This window comes from Girardinichthys multiradiatus, chromosome 4 (genome assembly GCF_021462225.1).
Source record: "Girardinichthys multiradiatus isolate DD_20200921_A chromosome 4, DD_fGirMul_XY1, whole genome shotgun sequence".
Lineage (NCBI taxonomy): Eukaryota > Metazoa > Chordata > Actinopteri > Cyprinodontiformes > Goodeidae > Girardinichthys > Girardinichthys multiradiatus.
Window position 1 is genome coordinate 18,397,534 of NC_061797.1, and position 20,403 is coordinate 18,417,936.

Here is a 20,403-nt window from a genome sequence, read left to right on the forward strand (position 1 = left end):
GCTCAACTTCCGTCAGACTGGACTTTGCGACAAAGTCGTAAGAGGAAACAGTCGACGATATCGGACTGATGGCTGCGGTCGTTCAACATAAACTATAGTAGAGACAATTTAGATTTTCTGGGGTCGTGCTATGTCTTCGGGAATGACAGGACAAACGCCGTGAGTTTGACCTTAGCTCGAAATGAATGTGCTAACTCGAGCGACGAGCTAACAAGCTAAGGCCATGTTAGCCATGTCTAAATATGCCCGCTACGCTAACTCTAGCTGCCGTGTTAGCTACCTAACAGCTAGTTGGCCTAGTAGTAAAAGTTAGCTCAAGGCGTATTGGTGTCGTTAGCTTTGATTCAACTTTTACGTTTAGACTCGATGTCATTTGATTCACCCTACTTGCCATTATGCTAATTTATAGGTGATTTTAAGCAGCCAAAAGTAGAATCGTAAATTTATGTTAACTAACTCAGCATTAGCTTTAGCGTCTGTGGAAAGCTAACATGCCTGTTTGTTTAAATAGTGGATGATAGTGATTATCATTGCTCAGAGACACACATGTTATTCAAATATTATAAACTGTTCTTCTTTATGTGAATAGTAATACTAATCTACATAAGCGAGAGAATCAATACATTGAGAAAACGTACATTTTTGTCTCCGTTTGTTTTCGTTTTAGCTGCCTATCCAGTCGCTGGGATCAGCCAGCACAGCCTAAAAAGAGTGTCGGAAATGCTACTCTTCCCGTCGCTTTACCAGGAGTTGTCACCTCTGCTGCTTCAAACAGTCCAGCTTCTCAGCCACCAGAAGCCGAAGAAACGCCTAAGGGGGGAGTTGAGAAAGCAGCAGCAATGGCTGCTAAAATAAATGCCATGTTGATGGCGAAAGGAAAACTTTTAACCCCTCCACCATTACTTCCAAAGGTGCATAGTTTTAAAGAAAACGCTGGAAGTGCCTGTTTTTGCAATACTTACAGAGTGAAGCTGTGCTTTGTTTATTTTTTTATTCAGAAACCTCCAAGTATCCCTGTTCCAACCCCCACTGAAGAAATGGTGGCCACAGAAGTTGATATAAATGATGTGCCGCTAAATTGCAGAGAACTTCTTACTAAAGGCAAAACGCAAGAGGAGGTAAATGGAAAAGCACCAGTTGACAAGTTAGACGTGAAAACCAAATCTTGTAGTTTTTTTGTTTTAATTACTTATGTTTTTTTTTTTTTTTTCTTCAGATCAGACTGTTTAGTGGGGCGGTTGTCTCAACTAAAGGTCTTTACATGCCTGAAGCTGAAAAAGGAGGAGGGTATGTTGCATAAGGACTAGTTCTTCAGATTTCTTGATGTCTTATTTTGGCTAAGGGAGTGCATGTCCATGGGAAGAAAAACTAATTGTGGAGTCTCCACATTATGTTCCATCCACACATTTAGAAATATTCTGTGTTTTTTCCAGATTATTTGTCCAGTTCCATGGTTTTTGTCAGCACAGAAGTGCCCTATAACATGTCTCCAGTAGCAAAGTGGGGCAGAGTGGCTTTGTTTTATTTTTCACTTTGTATTTTTTTATGTTTTGTGAAGGGGTTAATAGTTTTATGTATACTAGAAGATGATTTAAGAGATTTAAACTATGAAATATGACCTGGGATATGAGTAATTTTCATTTTAATATCCTAAGAAAAACCCTATTTAATATATATCTGATAGCAAATGTAAGCTATATTTTAACTATATGACCTAATTTCCATTGTTGTCATCATACAGTTCTTTCTCTAAGCAACCGATGAGTTTGTTTTTCATATAAATCTCAGTTACTGTGAAGCCCACATAATGTCTGACTAGATGTCAAATAGAAATGTAGAAATATTGTATTTTGTGTATTTCAATGAACACAGTAATTCTTCTGCACATTTAACTTTGTTGTTCAGTGCAAATACTGTGTTGTTCCTGACAGTTGTGATTGGTCTTCTTTCAGACAAAGATCTCTGTATTTACATGTTCAGGGAAAGACCCAAGAGCAGGTCAATAGTAAGTAGGAATAGTTTTTTCTTTTAGAAACAAACAGTCTGGGTTTATCTTTGAAAATGATTAATGAGGCTTTTGGCCATTCCTCTGATTTTTTATTTTTTTTTCTTGATTTCTTTGGGATATCAGAAGCTGTGATGAGAATAAAAGAGCTCATCTCTGAAGATGTGAAAAGGGCCTCAGCAGCATCAGGAGGGCAGCAGGTTCCTGTGATTCCGCCGCTCACTCTTTACCCTCAGCCTCCTCGGCCCGTCATTCCCACTCCTGTGCCGCGTATGCCCAGTGCAAACCCTGTGACCGGCCAGGGACATCGACCAGCAGCTCCTCATACAGGGGTAGGCAAACATTTCCCTTTTGCAGTTCACAACATAAGGCTTCCTCCCATTTTTTCTTTCTTTTCTCCCTCTTTTCAATCATGTTCATGTTTTAACATAGGGTAAACATCACAACAAGTGATATTTTTTCTAAGATAAAACACCATTCATACCAGTGGAAAAAAACACCCTGATAACAGAGAATCATAGGCCATTATTATATTTTAATATGCAGACGTTTTTAACCTGTGTTTGATATTTGTTGGTTATTTTTATTTAGTCCAGCCGACTTTTTAATGGAGGTAAAGAAAGTGAGGCAAATGAAGGTTGTTGCCTTCACTGATACCCACCTCCAAAATTAACTGGCAGAGAGAACGTCCTTGGTTTGCAGTGAAAAGCCTTGGATAGCTGCATTTGCTTACAAAACCTTTTCTATGTCTAGAAAAAAATATTTAGCTGATTTAATTGAAATATTTATTGACACTGTTCTTTTTTAAAAATATTTTCTTTCCACAGAGTTTTGTGCACACAAAGATTTTTGTTGGCCTGGACCAAGCGCCGTCCTCATTCAACGTGAAGGAAAAGGTCGAAGGTCCAGGAGGTTCGTACCTGAGTCACATCCAGACAGAGACGGGGGCTCGAGTCTTCCTCAGGGGGAAAGGGTCAGGTTACATTGAACAGGCATCCAAACGAGAGTCTTTCGAGCCTCTTTACGTCTACATCAGGTGCGTTCACTTTTGTTGAAGGGTCATATAAACCTGTTAGGTCTGGTGTGAAGGAGTTCCCTCTTTAAATGAAGCAAACGGGTTGTAATTGTTGCCTGGTTTCAGTTTTTGTTAACAGCCCGCTAATACGTCTGCCTGCATAAAAGCGGTGAAATGTCTCTTGTTTTGCTCTCTGTGAGTCACTTATTGAGTCTGCTTCATTCTACTACAACAATAGTCCTTTGTGTGTCGCAGCCACCCAAATGCAGCTGGATTAGAGTCGGCTAAAAAGCTCACAGAGAGTCTGCTGGAAACTGTAAGTTCATGGTGTCGCCATATAGTAGATTTTACTGTTTTTATCTGAGTTAGAGAATCTATTCGGAGGTATAAGAAGGTGAAACTACTGAAGCATATAGTTTTCACTGATACCCTCCTCCAAGATGAATCTGGTAGTGTGAACCGCCTGATCTCCAGTCATAGATCTTGAGTGCTCTGCACCTACCTACAGCCTCATTACTGACAAATTAGTGCAGTCTCTGTGGAACATGTGTAGCTCACGAGTTAACTTTTTGTTTTCCATCCTTTAGGTGAGATCTGAACATACTCGAATGGTGACGATGTACACAGCCACAGGCGCCACACAGTGTGAGTATAATTTTACATCATAAAACAGAGAAATTCCAACAAGTTTTATCTGATATCAGATACCGGTTGGCTGCATTATTCTTGTGATTAAAGAATATTCTCTTGGCATCTTTAGTGGTTGAGTTGGTAAGCCACACTCGCTTTATTTCAAAATTAACATTCTACAATTTCATTTCAGCATACCCAGCACATGGATTCCCAACTAATAGCAGTTACTCTAACCAGGGGTCCTGGTATAACTACCCAGCAAATGGGTATGCTGGTGGCTATGCAGCGTATCCAGGAGCCAGTGGTTATTGGAGTAATGCAAATGGCCCCCCAAGTCAATCTAACCTGTCGACAACCCCATCTCCATCTTCTCAGGCAATGATTCAGTATCCAGTGTGTCCTAGGAAACCACATCCCTTTCTTGTCCAGGTAACTACTGCACATTTACATCTTTCCGACTGGATTTTTACAGTGTTTAGGTACGATTTTTATCAGCACTTCCTATCTGTTTGTTTCTCTATACTTTAATAGCCCTCAAAATCTTTATATAGTCCAATTGCAGTAAATTAAAATATCAGTGAAAAGTTCATTTTCTATAATAATTCAGTTAAAAAGTAAAACCCGTGTATTACATGGATTTATTACAGCAAGTAATTATATTTAAAGCTTTTATTTCTGTTACTGTTTAGAGCAATGGCTTACAGCTATTGAAAGGTCTGTATCACATAAGACCAAATAAAAATGTTTCCAAAAGATTTTGATAACAAATGTTGGCGTACTGAGAAGTATGTCCACGTACTGTCCACTATATGCACTCAGTACTTGGTTGGGGCTCCTTTTGCTTGAATTACCACATCAATGCAGCATGGCACGGAGGCCATCAGCCTGTGGCTCAGCTGAGGAGTTCAGGAAGCCCAGGTTGCTTTAACTCCGGCCTTAGGCTCAGCCTCATCGTTCCTTTTAGTGTCTCCTTTTTCTCCTGGGGATACTTCATTGATTCTCTTGGGTTTAGATCTGGTTGGTTTGCAGGACAAACAAATGCAATGAGGGCAGGTGCTAAATTCTGCTGGCGATAAAATCAACATCCCGATAAAATTGTCAGCAGGGGAAATCACAAAGTGCTCTAAAATATCCTGGTAGGTGCCTGTGTTGACTCGGGACTTGATCAAATTCGGTAGACCAACACCAGCAGATGAAATGGCTCCCTAAGTCATCACAGACTGTGGAAACACTGGACCTCAGGAAACCTGGGTTCTGACATTTCTTATTACTGGCAATCTATTCTTGTTTGAGATGCAAATGCATTCCTCATCTTACTGAGGAAAACATGCAAGTTATTTACACACTCACTGAGTAGATGGATAAGTTGAGCCCATCAGTGCCTTAGAAGGGTTGCAGTTTGTGTGTATTTTACAATGCTTTGAATCCTGTGACCCCAACAGTGTACATATGTTGGTTATGCTCTACTTAAGGATCCAGACAGCAGTGAGACAGTGGAGCCTGAAGGATCTTTAAACACGCCCCCTGACTCAGGAAGTCCCAAACATCAGTTCCAGGAGGTGGCTATGGATGAACAGGTGAGCCGGAGGTTCTCATGGATTTGAGAGGCTTCAGGCATCAATGACCTGGAAGCTCAAAGCTGATTTTATTTAAATTATTACATACAATTTTCTTTTGTTTATTGGAATGTTTCATGCAAGGATTGCTTTATAAACACAATGGTGAAATTGTAATTTTTTTACTGTCAAATATTCAAAAATATTTGTATAAAATGTAAGGTTCGCATCCCAAATCCTCATCACCATGTTTATCTAAGACTGACTGTAAGGGGGACCCCTTGACTGCACACCTTGCAAAAAAAGTCTTGATCTGGCTGCAGCCTTGAATACAACAGTCTGAAAATGTTTTGTTGATGAGAGAATATTATAAGAATGAACCTATTTTTGCAAGAATAGCTGAACAAAAATACTGCATATAGAAAATCTCAAGTGCTGCAATGAATTAAACCTTTTAAAAGTGATGTATGGTTTGTCTTTGTAGCCTACCAGCTGCTCCTCAGAGGGTCCTGCTCACATGGAGTCCAGCCTACCCTCATCCAGTGTAGGAGAGGAGAAAGTTGTAGAAAGGTCTGATTTATATTTAAAAAAATCTCTTTTGTTCCTTTCAAGATGATATTTGGAATGATATTAAAGTTTGTACCTCTTCAGGATATTGATGCCTCCACCGCCATCACCCTTTGTGGCTCCTCCCCCTGTTACACGCAAGAGGCCGAGGGACACCGCGCCAGAAGACCCACCCAGTCCGCCTCTCACCACCTCCGCATTACCGGGTATGTGTTTCTTCTCTTCCAAAATATTCAGAGATCCTGAGGGCTGAGACATTTGCTTCTGTGGAGTTCTGTGTTGCATGATGTAGCGTCTCCCCCCATGGATCAATGGGGGAGGAGTGGAGACCTGTATGTAGCGCACCACTGTTGGAACTCACTAACATGCTCTTCTTGTATATGTTTTTTGTCTTTCCCTTGTTTTCTCTCTCAACATGTGTCCCCGGACGTGCCTGTAATGGATGTGTGCTGTGCTGCCGTTTGATTTTGATATCTTCCCTCCCCTGGCTCTGGATCAAACGAACTCAAAACCACGGCTTATGTGGGGCTCCTCACTGGGTTTCCATTTGGTCTTGTTCTCTCTCTCTCTTTGTCCCCCTCCCCTGTTTCTCTCTCATATGTCCCCCCCCCCTTTTTTTTTTTTTTTCTTTTTATTATTGTGCCCTTACAGGTGTTGAGGAAGAGGTTTTTGTGAAGAAGACTAAAGTGAACGTCGACACTTCTGGGCTTGTGCCCTATGGGGGAGATTCCTCAGACGAAGAGGATGAGAGGACACACAGCAGTAAGACAGAAAACCTATAACCTCTGTCAACCTCATATCCCCCCCCCCCCTCCTTCCCGAGATTTGTACAGAGCCATAGTGGCGTTTAGTATATCGACACAAATCTCTCAGTCACAATAAAAGGAGAAGTCCGCCCTGAAATTACTATTAAGATTATGTTTCCAGCTCTTTCAGGTAACACTTTCAGAACCTTACAGAGGTTGACAGGCTTAAAACAGGAACATACAGTATGTGATATATTGATTATACTGAATAGATTGCCAAATTCTTGTGCTTGACTCGTCTAAACCAAGTTTCATATTTCTTTTGTCCCCTCATGTTCCAGTTATTTTAGTTTTTGTCTCTAGAACGCAGGTAAAACTGAACTTGTGTTCTTTTAACTATATCTATTAAATTAAACACTTCTTAAGCTGATGTAAATATAGAAATGTAGCCACTAACTAGTTACATGTTTGTTTGTAGTCGAATGTCATTTGGGCCTTTGAATAAAGTTAAACTTTTTTCACTTTAGTCTGACTCTAAATTTTGCCCTTATCAATTTTAATACAGGATGAAGAGTAGATTAAATCCAGCCATTACACACTTTTTAAAGTATGGAGGTACACAGGGTGGACTTCTCTTTAAGAGGTGAATACAGCTGTAAATTAATGACAAACCTTTTTTTTTTTTTTTTTTCAACTTTTGTTAATAAAGTCCCATCTTTTCCTTTTTGAGTTTCAACATCTGGCCTTGCTGCAGTTGCAGATTGTTTAAATACATATTATAAACTTCAGTGAAACCTTTTCTTATCTTGGAAAATGGTGTGTGCCTGTTCCCATGGAATACAATAATAAAACGACTGCAAAAAGTGGATCGTCTTTACTGATGTATTTCTGTCTGTCTGAACAGAATGACTCACTGCAACCGTCACGAAACACTATTGAACAGTAATGCAAACTGAGCTTGATTTGCAGCTCTGTTTATAACATTGTTACACCAATGGCCTGTTAGATGAATGTGTAGTCACGAGCTGCTATGCCGTTGTATACAGTAAGAGCTCCTGGGCTGTCCAAGCTGAAACAGGGGTGGACATCATTCTGAAAGCGACAGTGGAAGGTATGCAGATGTTGCACCAGGTTTGCATTGAAGAAGCTCAGAGTTCCCCTGTCGTAGTCGAGAGCCACTCCAATACGCACTGGATGAACCGTTATTCTCAGGTCTGGACTCCAGCCGTTATGCAGGAACTCATATTTATGTCTGAAGAAAGTAAAGAGGACAGTGTGGTATTGGAGAATGTTCTGTTTTCTCTCATGTGGCTGGCTGCCTTTGGGAAAGCACAAGGCCGAGCCAACAACTGAATTTCAAATGGCTGCAGATGAAAGAAAATAAGAAATGTGGCCCGAAAGTTTGTGTAGGCTGGAGGAACAAGCTGCCAACAACAGGAATCACGTTTAAAGCTTGTACAATACGGTGGTCTGAAAGAGTTGCTGAATGTGACAATTCAACCATCCTGATGGTTGCTATAGAAACACATAAAAGGGAGCAGATATTTCATGCTGCCTTCTCTGAGCTTAGGCTTTCACAGAGCTGATACACATTTTTATTTTGCTTAGGAAAGGGACATTTCCGAATGCTAAAAATACAGCCTTGGCCCAGTTTCCAGGATCTGCAGTAATAATCCCTCAGAGGATCAGCTCGTTAATTCTGATAGATTGGATGAAAAAATCTGCTTGGGTTTTTGTACTGTTAAAAAGAGAGCCGGTTTATTTTCTCCTGCTTGGGCTGAAAACTAAGACCCCATATCAAAGCAAGGAATACATTTCTGCAATATTTCACACTTAATAGGTCTAACTAAGCACATGGTCTATACAGTAGTGGAAAAAATATAACACCCCATGAAGGCCTGTGTGTTTTTCTAACGTATTTGGCCTTCAGAAAGAAGACTGTAGCAGCTTATGAGTCTGGTAAGGGATTTAAAGAAGTCTCCTTCACTGTACAGAAAATGGTCGACAAAACAACCGCCAACATGCCAAGGTCTTGCTGTCCAAGCTAGTTTACTCCAAGAGCAGACTGCAAAGAAGTCTCCAAACCCATAATATGTCCTTACAGGATCTACAGCAGGCTCTTGCTATTAATGGTTAGCATTGAGCCTAAACTTTCATGGTAGGTGCAAGGAGGACATAGTTCTCTAAAACATAAACCTAATACTTGTCAGAGAGAACAAAGACCAGGGCCTGTATTCACAAGGAATCCTAAGCCTAAAAGTAGCTCCTAGCGACATCATTCTAAGAAAAATCTTAATTTCTCGTTTTCTAAGATTGTTTCCTAGAATTTTCCCTCGGTAAGAAAAGTGATTCACAAAGCATCTCAGGCCTTAAAAGAGCTAATGTGTGAGGATCATGCAGGGATCCACCCCCTAAACAGTCGAATAATTGAGCACATACACTTCTATAACAATCACACAATTAATATAGAGATAAGATAAACTTCATCAACCCCTAAGGGGAAATTAAATACTTTCAGCAGCAGCACAGATTAAAGGTGCACCTCTAGTAAGGCAATATTAGGAAGGCTAAATAAATAATAGAAACAATAATTAAAAACAATGAATAAAAAGTGAACAAAACTGCATACAATATCCTGCAGAATTATATATTTACAAACTAAAATACTTTCAAAAAATAACTTTGGAAACAAATTAGAAAAACTCAAAATATATATATGAATACAAACTAGACAACAGTACAATAATCTCAGAACTATATACATAGAAGGAAGATGTAAATAAGGTGAATAAAAATTTGCTGTATGGTACTTGATGTCAGCAGCCTAATCCTAAATGGTCATCTACAACGCTCCCCTACTGTGGAGAAGTTCTATGCTGTGCTGCTATCTCCTCTCTAGCTTCTGATTGCAGCAGGTACCAGAGCTGCTCACATTCCAGGCGGGTGCTGAAAGCAGAGGGACCGACCCATTGACCTTCTCAGAAATGCTTGTTTGTTCGCACCGTGATCCCAGGACCAAATCTACCTTTCAACACTCCTCTCTTCTCCACCAGTAGGCTCTGTTCAGTTCAGTTTCCTCCACCTTTTTTCTTTGTTTTGTGTTGGTCATTTTACCAAACTAAACCTCAATATACAATAAGATCACAGTAAAATGCTGAATTTTTATATTAATATGAAATAACTTAACATGACATAGATGCAGTATGAAAACGACCAGCATGGTGAGTGAACATAGGTTTTCTCATCATGATTTACATATTTCTGAATCCAGTCTAAATTCTATCATTTGTTAATTTCTCTCCATTGATTACTAGGAGCGCATTTGTTTTTTTGTTGTTTCTTTTAATAACCAATCACAACTTTTAGAAGACAGCATCACACCTAGCAACAGGGTCAACCACACCTCCTCACTAAGATAGGAAGTTCTGTTGTTTCCTAGCTTAGAGTCGCTTTCGGCAGCAAAGTGAATTACTCTTAAGCTACAAGTCCTTGGGAAGAATTTTTAGGCTAAGTTAGGAGCTCTCTGAGAGGACTCTGAGAATCTTTGTGAATATGGGCCCAGGACTTCTGGAATGATGAGTCTAAACTTGAAATGTTCAGACACCAGAACAGGGGACATGTTTGGCCTACACCTAAACCAACATTCCAGGAAAAAAAAAAACTCATACTAACAAAGGCATTAAGGTGTAAGTGTCATGGTTTGGGGTTGTGGCAGGACCAGAGCAGTTTACCATCATGCAATCCAAAATTAACTTTACCGTGTATCAGAGGCTGCTTGAGGAAAATGTAAGACCAACTGTTGAGAGAAATGAAGCTAAAGTAGAATGACCCTGGGCCCATTCAAAACCCACATCTTGATCCTTTTGAGATGCTGTGGGGTGACCTAAAGTAGGCTGTACATGCAAGTAACTCCTCAACCATCTCCCCGCTGAAGGTGAGGAATAGGACAAACTTTCCACCTCAGAATGATGTCAGAGACTGGTAGATCACAACAAGAAGCCTTTCACTTAGGTTATTTCAGCCAAAGTGTCCTAACTTTTTCCTCAGCAACAAACACATTGTTTTACTATTTTAACAAAAGATAATAAAAATGTTTTTTTCTGTAGTTAGGTGCAATTAATAATTTCTTTTCTAGAGATATGAAAATATTTCATGATAAAAACCTGAACATTTAGTGGCGTTTCCTATTTTTTTCATGAAACTAAAACTGTTGAACACATCAAGGCAGCCTGGATATAATGTGTCATGATAACAGACAGGGGTGTGCACTGTTACCTGGATGGGGTCCGAATGTGTCTCATACACCAGGAAGTACTGTTGGCCCCGAGGTACGAGTCCCTCTCTGTGTCTTCGTATGCAACTCCAATACGAAACTCAGTCTCATTATCCACCTCGACTTCCCAGTAATGCCTGCCTCGCACTGGAATAAGATCTCCCAGTATGGCTACACATCTGTGCATGCACACACACATATACATACTTGCATTAAGCGTCCAGTTATATGTTACCGTAACAGTCCATCATACAAGCAATTGTTGGTTATTCAACCTTGTGAAAGTGTTGTCTTCGAAAGCCATTGCAGTAATGGGGAATTCCTCGTCTCCATAGAATATAGTGAAGCCATCTTCTGACATGGACAGGCAAGGATGAGCAGTGTCCTCCAGAAGGTAGAAGAACGTGCCTGTTCATTCATCACATAATAACAGAATACATTTCTGGTTAGGATATCTACTGAGGTACCCTAATTTTCAACTGGCCATTTCCTTCTAACACAGCCTTACCAAGATAGTTTAGGGCCCTATGCAGAATATGATTTGAGGCCCTGTTTTCTTATCACATCCATCATAAAATACAGCCAATATTGTTTCTTTCAACGTAGGTATTTTAGCAAACTTTTGCCAAAGTTTGCTGTTCTTTTTGTATCGTGCATCCAATAAGTTACATTTCATGGTTTGCTCATAAGTAGGGCTGGACTGAGCTATTGGCGAGATTTGCAACATAATCAAAGTGTGACAAATGTTCATTATTTCAAACTGATTTAATCATTTAGCTTGTGCTTGAGCTTGGAAAACATTTTATGGACACAATTTTTATTAAAATAAACAAGTGATAGCTTTTTTTTCTGTGGTTGCCTAAACTTAATTTAAACTTCTGATCAACTGAACATAATTTTTCATGTATTATATTCTATATTGTGGCTTCCCATTTTGCTAATAGCTCAATTAAATGACCGGATGTTGTAAAAGGTCACCCCTCTGCACTTTTCCACTTCAATGAATGGGTTATGATTAACTACTTAAAATATATATTACCTTACCGACAACATTTTTTATTCACTTTTTATAGAACTTTGAAGAGATCAGTGAATATCTTATTAATTTCCCCATGTGTAATCTGAGTTCAGGAAACCTTTATAGAATTAAGAAATTATTAAGCAAAACACATTAGACAGTAAATTTAATTAATCAGTGGTTCACTAGATAACTGTACAGGTTTTGTTCAATACAAAATGTAAAAATTTAGAAAACCTATGAAGCATGGATCAGAAGGGTCAGAGATATCATTGTTGATGGGCTTAACTGGAATGGCCTCATTCAACCTTATTCTGGTTCTCAACTCAAGCCAACAATTTAATGGACTTAATCACAGAATGTGTTTTTTCCTTGACTCTCAAATTTTTCAATCAATGCTAAATTTAATAAATAAATAAATGGAAGTAATTTGCTTGAGAAGACAAGACTGTTTGTCTGATTTAGTCAATTGGCCTTGTGGTCATGTCCAGAGTAAATCAATTCAATCTAAATTCAGGAGAATCAGGGATGTTGGGCTAGTTAAATTTGTTGTGCTAACAAGATTACATGAAATCATAAAATGCCATTTAATATGTGGTAAATAAACTAACTAGGATTATTCTTTATGAACATTACAAATTTGAAATTTTGACATCTGATTTTTTTCTGTGATTCTGTGTGAGAAGTTGAGGGATCTTGGGGGCCCCCTGGTGGTCTGTGGGTCATGTGCACCAGCTTAGTTCACTCGTACCTTGGGTCGGCTCAGCTTCCCTCACTATCCACTGCAGGGCCCTCCTGTCTACCAATTGCTGCAGTACAACACTCAGATGTATGCCAATGCCCTGTGAACCACAGCTCTGGAACCTGGACTTAAACTTTACTTTACAAAATCCTCTTACAGCCAATGATAGTTTCCCAGTTCTTTCTTTCTTTACTATTGGTAAAAACTAATGAACGGTTGTCAGCAAGTCTGTTTTTTTAATTTATTTTTTTACCTGTTGTAGAGATGGTTATAGCATCACTGCTGTCACTTGGACCGCCGATGTTGACAGCCCTTACAGAGATGAGGTATTGTCGCCCTGCCTGCAGCTGGATCAGACACTGACAGGTGGGCACGGCCACTATAGACCTGGGAATAACACGTAAAGAAAATAATCTGACTTTTCTTTTTTATTTATTTAGTGCAAACCAAAAACCACTTTTTGAGTAGGTTTTTACAGCCTGGAAAGTTGTATTGTACCTTACCACCTATGAAATACAAAACAAATTAATTCAGTCTTAATCTGCAGCTACAACTGCAGCAAGCTGGTGAAAAAATTAAATGACCCTAGGTGTGAGGACACACTTCCAGCTGAGGCAAACACTGCTGCAGGAATTAAAGCTAAGAATAGATTTTCTAGGACAGAGAACCTTCGGCTGGAGCTGGAGCTCTGGGTGACGTCACTTCCTGTTTTCGCTGTTGCACTTGGTGAATTGTTTGGTGTGTGAAGGCTCTCTCTTTGATCTGATTTCTCTCTACTGTGATATCTCTTACTTGTTATAATACATAAGCACGTTAAAACACACACTTTATGTTGCTGTATTTAACGTTTGGGGACTCCGTGTTTTACACGGATTTTCTAGTAGTGGTAAGGGGTCGCTAGCTTAGCTTTAGCTCCACCATGGCTACCCGTTCTGCTGTTTCTCTCTCTGAGTCTCCTCCACTCTCCTGCTCTCTGTGTCAGATGTTCAGGTACTCCTCTGCATCCTTTAGTGATAATGGTACGTGTAATAAATGTAGCATCTTTGTAGCTTTGGAGGCCCGGCTCCGCGCTGTTGAAAAACCAGCAGATAGCCGAGGCCGCTTAGCCAGCGCAAGAGCCACCGTAACAGTCCTTCAGCAGAGCCCGCGCAGCCGGGGCTTCAGGCCGGCTGGGTGACGGTACGTAGAAAGCATAGTCCTAGATCCCAGCCCACAGGTCACCACCAACCCGTCTGCGTTTCTAACAGATTTTCCCCGCTCAATGACACACCCACTGAGGAGTCAACTCTGGTAATTGGCAGCTCCATAGTCAGAAACGTGGCACTAGAGACACCAGCGACCATAGTCAAATGTCTGCCAGGGGCCAGAACAGGCGACATCAAATCATACCTGAAACTGCTGGCTAAGGATAAACGTAAATACAGTAAGATTGTTATTCACGCTGGCGGTAATGACACCCGGTTACGTCAATCGGAGGTCACCAAAGTTAGTGTTGCTTCGGTGTGTAAGTTTACGAAAACAATGTCGGACTCCGTAATTTTCTCTGGTCCCCTCCCCGATCTGACCAGTGATGACATGTTTAGCCGCATGCTGTCATTCAACCGCTGGCTGTCTAGGTGGTGTCCAGAAAACAATGTGGGTTACATTGATAACTGGCGAACATTTTGGGGAAAACCTGGTCTGATCCGAAGAGACGGCATCCATCCCACTTTGGATGGAGCAGCTCTTCTTTCTAGGAATCTGGCCGAATTTATTAGTTCTCCAAAACTCAGACCAGGAAGCAGGGTCGTAGTTTAACACTCCTCTCTGCAGCTTCTGTACTGCTACCCACCCATTACCCTATTAAGACAGTGTCTTGCCCACGGCCAAAATTGAATAGATTAAAAAATAATCTAAAAGGAGGAAATCAAGAAAATCTCATAAAAATAAACACAACTCAGACTGAAAAGAAAAACAAAACAATTAAATGTGGCTTACTGAACATAAAATCTCTCTCTCTTCAAAGACTTTGCTAGTTAGTGACCTGATTTGTGACAATCAGATTGATTTATTTTGCCTCACAGAAACCTGGCTGCAGCAAGAGGATTATGTTACTATAAATGAGTCAACTCCTACTAATTATTTAAATTTTCACATTCCTCAAAATACTGGGCGAGGAGGAGTAGCAACCATCTTGATTAGTCCCAGACCAATCAATAGCTACAACTCTTTTGAATATTTAATCCTTAGTTTTCCTCATCCAAATTGCAAAGCACTAAAACCATTTCTGTTTGTTTTTTTGTACTGTCCACCAGGCCCTTACTCTCAATTTCTAGATCAGTTTTCAGACCTTTTATCTGATTTAGTGTTAAATACAGATAAAGTTATTATAGTGGGGGATTTTAACATTCATGTTGACACTGAAAGTGATAGCCTAAATATAGCGTTTAATGCTATCTTAGATGCTGTTGGCTTTGTTCAAAACATTAACAAACCTACCCACCTTTGTCTTCATTCTCTGGACCTTGTGCTGACATATGGCATTGAGTGTAAAGACATAACAATATTTTCTCATAACCCTGTCCAGTCTGACCATTTTTTAATAACCTTTGAGTTTAATTTAACCGGGTACTCCACACCTGAAAGAAAATTTCATTATAGTAGATCATTTTCAGGCGATGCTGTAACAACTTTAAAGAATCTGTTCCACTTTTAATTTCCCCATTATCACTGAAAAGCACAATGGAGGGCAATAATTCTGTTTCTGCCCCTTCACAAATTGATTCTTTTGTCCATAGTGTTTCTTCATCATTGCATGATGCATTAGACAATGCAGCCCCCTTGAAAAAGAAGGTAATCATTCATAGGAGGCTAGCTCCTTGGTTTAATTCAGAGCTGTGTACTTTAAAGCACAATGTTAGAAAATTGGAGAGAAAATGGCACTGTACACGACTAGAGGATTCCTACTTAATCTGGAAAAATAGCCTACTGTTGTATAAAAAGACACTTCGCCAAGCCAGAACAGCTTATTTCTCATCATTAATAGAAGAGAACAAGAATAATCCTAGGTTTCTCTTTAGTACAGTTGCTAAACTTACACAGAGTCATAGCTCTGTTGGGCCATCCATTCCCTTAGCTCTTAGCAGCCATGACTTTATGGGATTCTTCTTAAATAAAATTGACTCTATTAAAAAGAAAATCTTTGACATACTCCCGAAGATGATTACTTTATCCTCAGCAAGTGAGACAACATTGGAAATAACTGCAGAACCTGATTTGTGTTTGGACTGTTTTGATCCTGTGAAGCTTCCTGAGTTATCAGAAATATTAGCTTCATCTAAACCTTCAACTTGTATGTTAGACCAACCAAATTATTTAAGGAAGTGTTCCCTCTGATTACCAGCCCCATTTTAGATATGATTAATCTATTTTTAGTAAATGGATATGTACCACAAGCTTTTAAGTTAGCTGTAATTAAACCTTTACTTAAGAAACCTCTACTTGATCGAGATGACTTGAAAAATTACAGACCTATATCCAATCTTCCATTCTTATCTAAAATTCTTGAGAAAATAGTTGCTAATCAAATGTGTGAGCATTTACACAGCAATGACCTGTTTGAAGAGTTTCAGTCAGGCTTCAGAGCTCATCATAGCACTGAAACAGCTCTGCTGAAAGTCATTAATGATATTCTTATGGCCTCAGATAATGGACTTGTGTCTGTACTGGTTCTGTTAGATCTCAGTGCTGCATTTGATACAGTCGACCATAATATTCTCTTAAAAAGGCTGGAATATGCTGTAGGGATCAGGGGAACAGCCCTAGGCTGGTTTAAATCTTATCTGTCTGACAGATTCCAGTTTGTTCATGTAAATGATAAATCATCTTTAAACTCTAGGGTTAATTGTGGAGTACCACAAGGTTCAGTACTTGGGCCAATTCTCTTTACTATATATATGCTTCCAATAGGTCAAATTATCAGGCAGCATAGGATAAATTTTCACTGTTACGCTGATGATACTCAACTTTACTTATCTATAAATCCTGATGAACCCAACCAGTTAGATAGACTACAAGCATGTCTTGAAGACATAAAAACTTGGATGGCTTTAAATTTTTTGCTTCTAAATTCAGACAAGTTGTCGTCTTTGGACCGGAGTCTTTAAAAAAGAAACTGCTTAGTCAATCACTTAACCTTGGTGGTATTAAATTGTCCTCCGGTAATAAAGTAAAAACCTTGGTGTTATTTTTGACCAGGACATGTCATTTAAATCCCGTATTAAACAGGTTTCTAGGATTTCCTTCTTTCATCTCCGGAACATAGCCAAAATTAGAAATATCCTATCCAGGAGTGACGATGAAAAACTAGCCCATGCATTTGTTACTTCAAGGCTGGACTATTGTAATTCTTTACTATCAGGATGTCCACAAAATGCAGTTGGAAGCCTTCAGCTGATTCAAAATGCTGCAGCAAGAATTCTGATGAAAATTAAAAAGAGAGATCATATTTCTCCTATTTTAGCTTCCCTTCATTGGCTCCCTGTTAAATCCAGAATAGAATTTAAAATTATCCTCCTCACATATAAAGCCCTTAATGATCTAGCTCCATCATACATCAGAGATCTGATTGTTCCATATGTTCCTAACAGAGCACTTCGTTCTCAGACTGCAGGTTTACTGGTGGTTCCTAGAGTCTCTTGAAGTAGAATTGGAGGCAGATCATTTAGTTATCAGGCTCCTCTCCTGTGGAACCAGCTCCCAGCTTTAGTCCGTGAGGTAGACACCCTGTCTACTTTTAAGGCTAGGCTTAAAACTTTCCTTTTTGATAAAGCTTATAGTTAGAGTGGCTTAGGTTATCAGGGAGGGAGCCTTCCTCCCTCCCTGTTGGTTGGAGTAAGGGGGAGTCAGGTTTAGCCTAAACCGGCTCAGTTATGGTGGAGGTGCAAACACACCCTCCCTTTCTGCTACCTGTATGACCCCTTCTCTTTTCCAATGGTTATAATCAGTCTTACAGAGGGAGGTATCCCAATCCTTGTGGTTTTTAGTATAACAATGACCATCAGTGGGACCCTTTGTGAGGTGCCTTGAGATGACATTGTTGTAAATAAGCGCCGTTTAACTAAATAATCTGAACTGAAACTATCTGTGTAGTTATGCTGCTATAGGCTTAGGCTGCTGGAGGACATAATGACCACTTTCACCCTCTTCGCTACATTCTCACACTACTCTCCAATTTTGCATTATTTGCTATTATTTCAGCTTTTAACTTTGTTCTCTCTTTTCTCTTCCTAGAAGCTACATCTGGCCTGGCTCTGTGTCTACCTGTGACACCTTTCTGGAGAGGGGCATTGTCCAAGCTTCTGCTGCCAACAACTTAATGTTCACCCTCTACCGATGATCCACATGGCCCTGTCTTTCAGTGTTTAACCCTTTCTCTTTCCTAGATATAGCAATTGACTGAGCTTAACTGTGACTAACTCTATGTGCTCTCTTTCAGACTCTAACCTTGAAAACTGGCTCAGAGTTAATCTGTTCTTTCTTTCTAGGTGAAACAACTAAAGGAGCTACATCCATTAACATTTACTTTTCCTTCCCATAGAAAGGACTCCTGGATCAGTGCTTCTTTGTTCTCTTTGTGTCTCTGCTCTGTTCTCTCAAACCCCCAGTCGGTCGTGGCAGGTGGCCGCTCACACTGAGCCTGGTTCTGCTGGAGGTTTCTTCTTGTTAAAAGGGAGTTTTTCCTCTCCGCTGTTGCTACATGCATGCTCAGTATGAGGGATTGCTGCAAAGTCAACGCCAGTGACTGTCCACTGTCTCTACATGCTCATCCGGGAGGAGGGAATGCTGCAAGTCACTGACTGAATGCAATCTGCTGGGTTTCCTTAGACAGAAAAACTTTTTATCCAATTTAAATAAATAACTAACTCTGACTGCACTGTTCAATGGTTATGATTAATTGGAATGTACAGGGGTTGGACAATGAAACTGAAACACCTGGTTTAGACCACAATAATTTATTAGTATGGTGTAGGGCCTCCTTTTGCGGCCAATACAGCATCAATTCGTCTTGGGAATGACATATACAAGTCCTGCACAGTGGTCAGAGGGATTTTAAGCCATTCTTCTTGCAGGATAGTGGCCAGGTCACTACGTGATACTGGTGGAGGAAAACGTTTCCTGACTCGTTCCTCCAAAACACCCCAAAGTGGCTCAATAATATTTAGATCTGGTGACTGTGCAGGCCATGGGAGATGTTCAACTTCACTTCATGTTCATCAAACCAATCTTTCACCAGTCCTGCTGTGTGTATTGGTGCATTGTCATCCTGATACACGGCACCGCCTTCAGGATACAATGTTTGAACCATTGGATGCACATGGTCCTCAAGAATGGTTCGGTAGTCCTTGGCAGTGATGCGCCCATCTAGCACAAGTATTGGGCCATGGGAATGCCATGATATGGCAGCCCAAACCATCACTGATCCACCCCCATGCTTCACTCTGGGCATGCAACAGTCTGGGTGGTACGCTTCTTTGGGGCTTCTCCACACCGTAACTCTCCCGGATGTGGGGAAAACAGTAAAGGTGGACTCATCAGAGAACAATACATGTTTCACATTGTCCACAGTCCAAGATTTGCGCTCCTTGCACCATTGAAACCAACGTTTGGCATTGGCATGAATGACCAAAGGTTTGGCTATAGCAGCCCGGCCGTGTATATTGACCCTGTGGAGCTCCAGACGGACAGTTCTGGTGGAAACAGGAGAGTTGAGGTGCACATTTAATTCTGCTGTGATTTGGACAGCCGTGGTTTTATGTTTTTTGGATACAATCCGGGTTAGCACCCGAACATCCCTTTCAGACAGCTTCCTCTTGCGTCCACAGTTAATCCTGTTGGATGTGGTTCGTCCTTCTTGGTGGTATGCTGACATTACCCTGGATACCGTGGCTCTTGATACATCACAAAGACTTGCTGTCTTGGTCACAGATGCGCCAGCAAGACGTGCACCAACAATTTGTCCTCTTTTGAACTCTGGTATGTCACCCATAATGTGTGCATTTCAATATTTTGAGCAAAACTGTGCTCTTACCCTGCTAATTGAACCTTCACACTCTGCTCTTACTGGTGCAATGTGCAATCAATGATGACTGGCTACCAGGCTGGTCCGATTTAGCCATGAAACCTCCCACACTAAAATGACAGGTGTTTCAGTTTCATTGTCCAACCTCTGTATGTACCCGACTGTTGTGAAGTGCCTTGAACAACATGTGTTGTGAATTGGCGCTATATAAATAAAACTGAATTTAATTATGATTCAGCAGCTGTATAACCCAGGGATCTGGAAAAAACAGAGCAATGAAACAAAAGCATAATTTCAACAAAAGGAGATGAAGAGTGATAATTTCTTCGGGTGCCGTACTTTGCACACTTTTTGCACCCTGCATAGCATCTTTTGTATTTTTAAGAGAAAATATTCCAGTTTATTGCCTCAATAATTGAGTAAGCTTTAGTGTGGTATTACTCTTACTCAGTAATGTTGCTCTCTGTGCCAACAGTTCCCATCTCACTGAGCTCCACAGTATAGGAGTCTACAGGGTTGGTGTTCCCTGACTCCCATCGGATCAGAGCAGCTTCTGGGCAGCTGCTGCACTCCCTCTGTTTGATCACAGGAGGTGACGGCACTACCAAGACACAATTTGGACCATCATTTATAGCCTTAAACCTTAGTTTAGTTTATTAGGTCAGTAGTTCAATGACCTATACTTGAATCTAAAATTATACTAAACACTAATATTACAAAGATTTTATCCAAATGTAACAATAATTCCTGTTTCAGAGACTACTGCAGCCTCAAAATTGATCAACCGC

The 20,403-nt window shown here is 40.3% G+C and overlaps 2 protein-coding genes across 5 annotated transcripts in view; one reads left to right on the forward strand and one right to left on the reverse strand.

The window, feature by feature from the left end:
* On the forward strand, nt 1–7,388 carry LOC124866943 (KH homology domain-containing protein 4-like). 2 transcript variants are annotated; one of them, XM_047363008.1, is made up of 14 exons: nt 2–159; nt 668–911; nt 999–1,118; nt 1,217–1,287; nt 1,953–2,005; nt 2,132–2,337; nt 2,833–3,041; nt 3,276–3,336; nt 3,608–3,665; nt 3,844–4,082; nt 5,126–5,230; nt 5,694–5,779; nt 5,861–5,982; nt 6,428–7,388. In XM_047363008.1, exons 1-14 carry the CDS (start codon nt 131–133, stop codon nt 6,556–6,558), a joined length of 1,734 nt encoding a protein of 577 aa, XP_047218964.1. In that variant the 5' UTR covers nt 2–130; the 3' UTR covers nt 6,559–7,388. The 2 variants fall into 2 exon arrangements, with proteins under 2 accessions (XP_047218963.1, XP_047218964.1); XM_047363007.1 differs by having other exon boundaries at nt 1–159; nt 668–1,118.
* Nucleotides 7,382–20,403, reverse strand: part of LOC124866941 (fibronectin type III and SPRY domain-containing protein 2) — an 18,846-nt gene continuing 5,824 nt past the window's right edge. For all 3 annotated transcript variants that reach the window (XM_047363005.1, XM_047363006.1, XM_047363004.1), the window contains exons 9-13: nt 20,063–20,216; nt 12,809–12,942; nt 11,071–11,203; nt 10,798–10,974; nt 7,382–7,774 (exon numbers count right to left, since the gene is read on the reverse strand). In XM_047363005.1, the coding sequence (XP_047218961.1) occupies nt 7,525–7,774; nt 10,798–10,974; nt 11,071–11,203; nt 12,809–12,942; nt 20,063–20,216 (848 nt within the window). In that variant the 3' untranslated portion in view covers nt 7,382–7,524. The remainder of the gene's footprint in view (nt 7,775–10,797; nt 10,975–11,070; nt 11,204–12,808; nt 12,943–20,062; nt 20,217–20,403) is intronic.

Coding starts and splice junctions, on each gene's coding strand:
- LOC124866943 (XM_047363007.1), top strand. CDS start 131: ATGTCTTCGGGAATGACAGGACAAACGCC. Junction 2,338..2,832: donor CAGCAGCTCCTCATACAGGG/GTAGGCAAACAT, acceptor TTCTTTCCACAG/AGTTTTGTGCACACAAAGAT. Junction 5,231..5,693: donor AGGTGGCTATGGATGAACAG/GTGAGCCGGAGG, acceptor TTGTCTTTGTAG/CCTACCAGCTGCTCCTCAGA.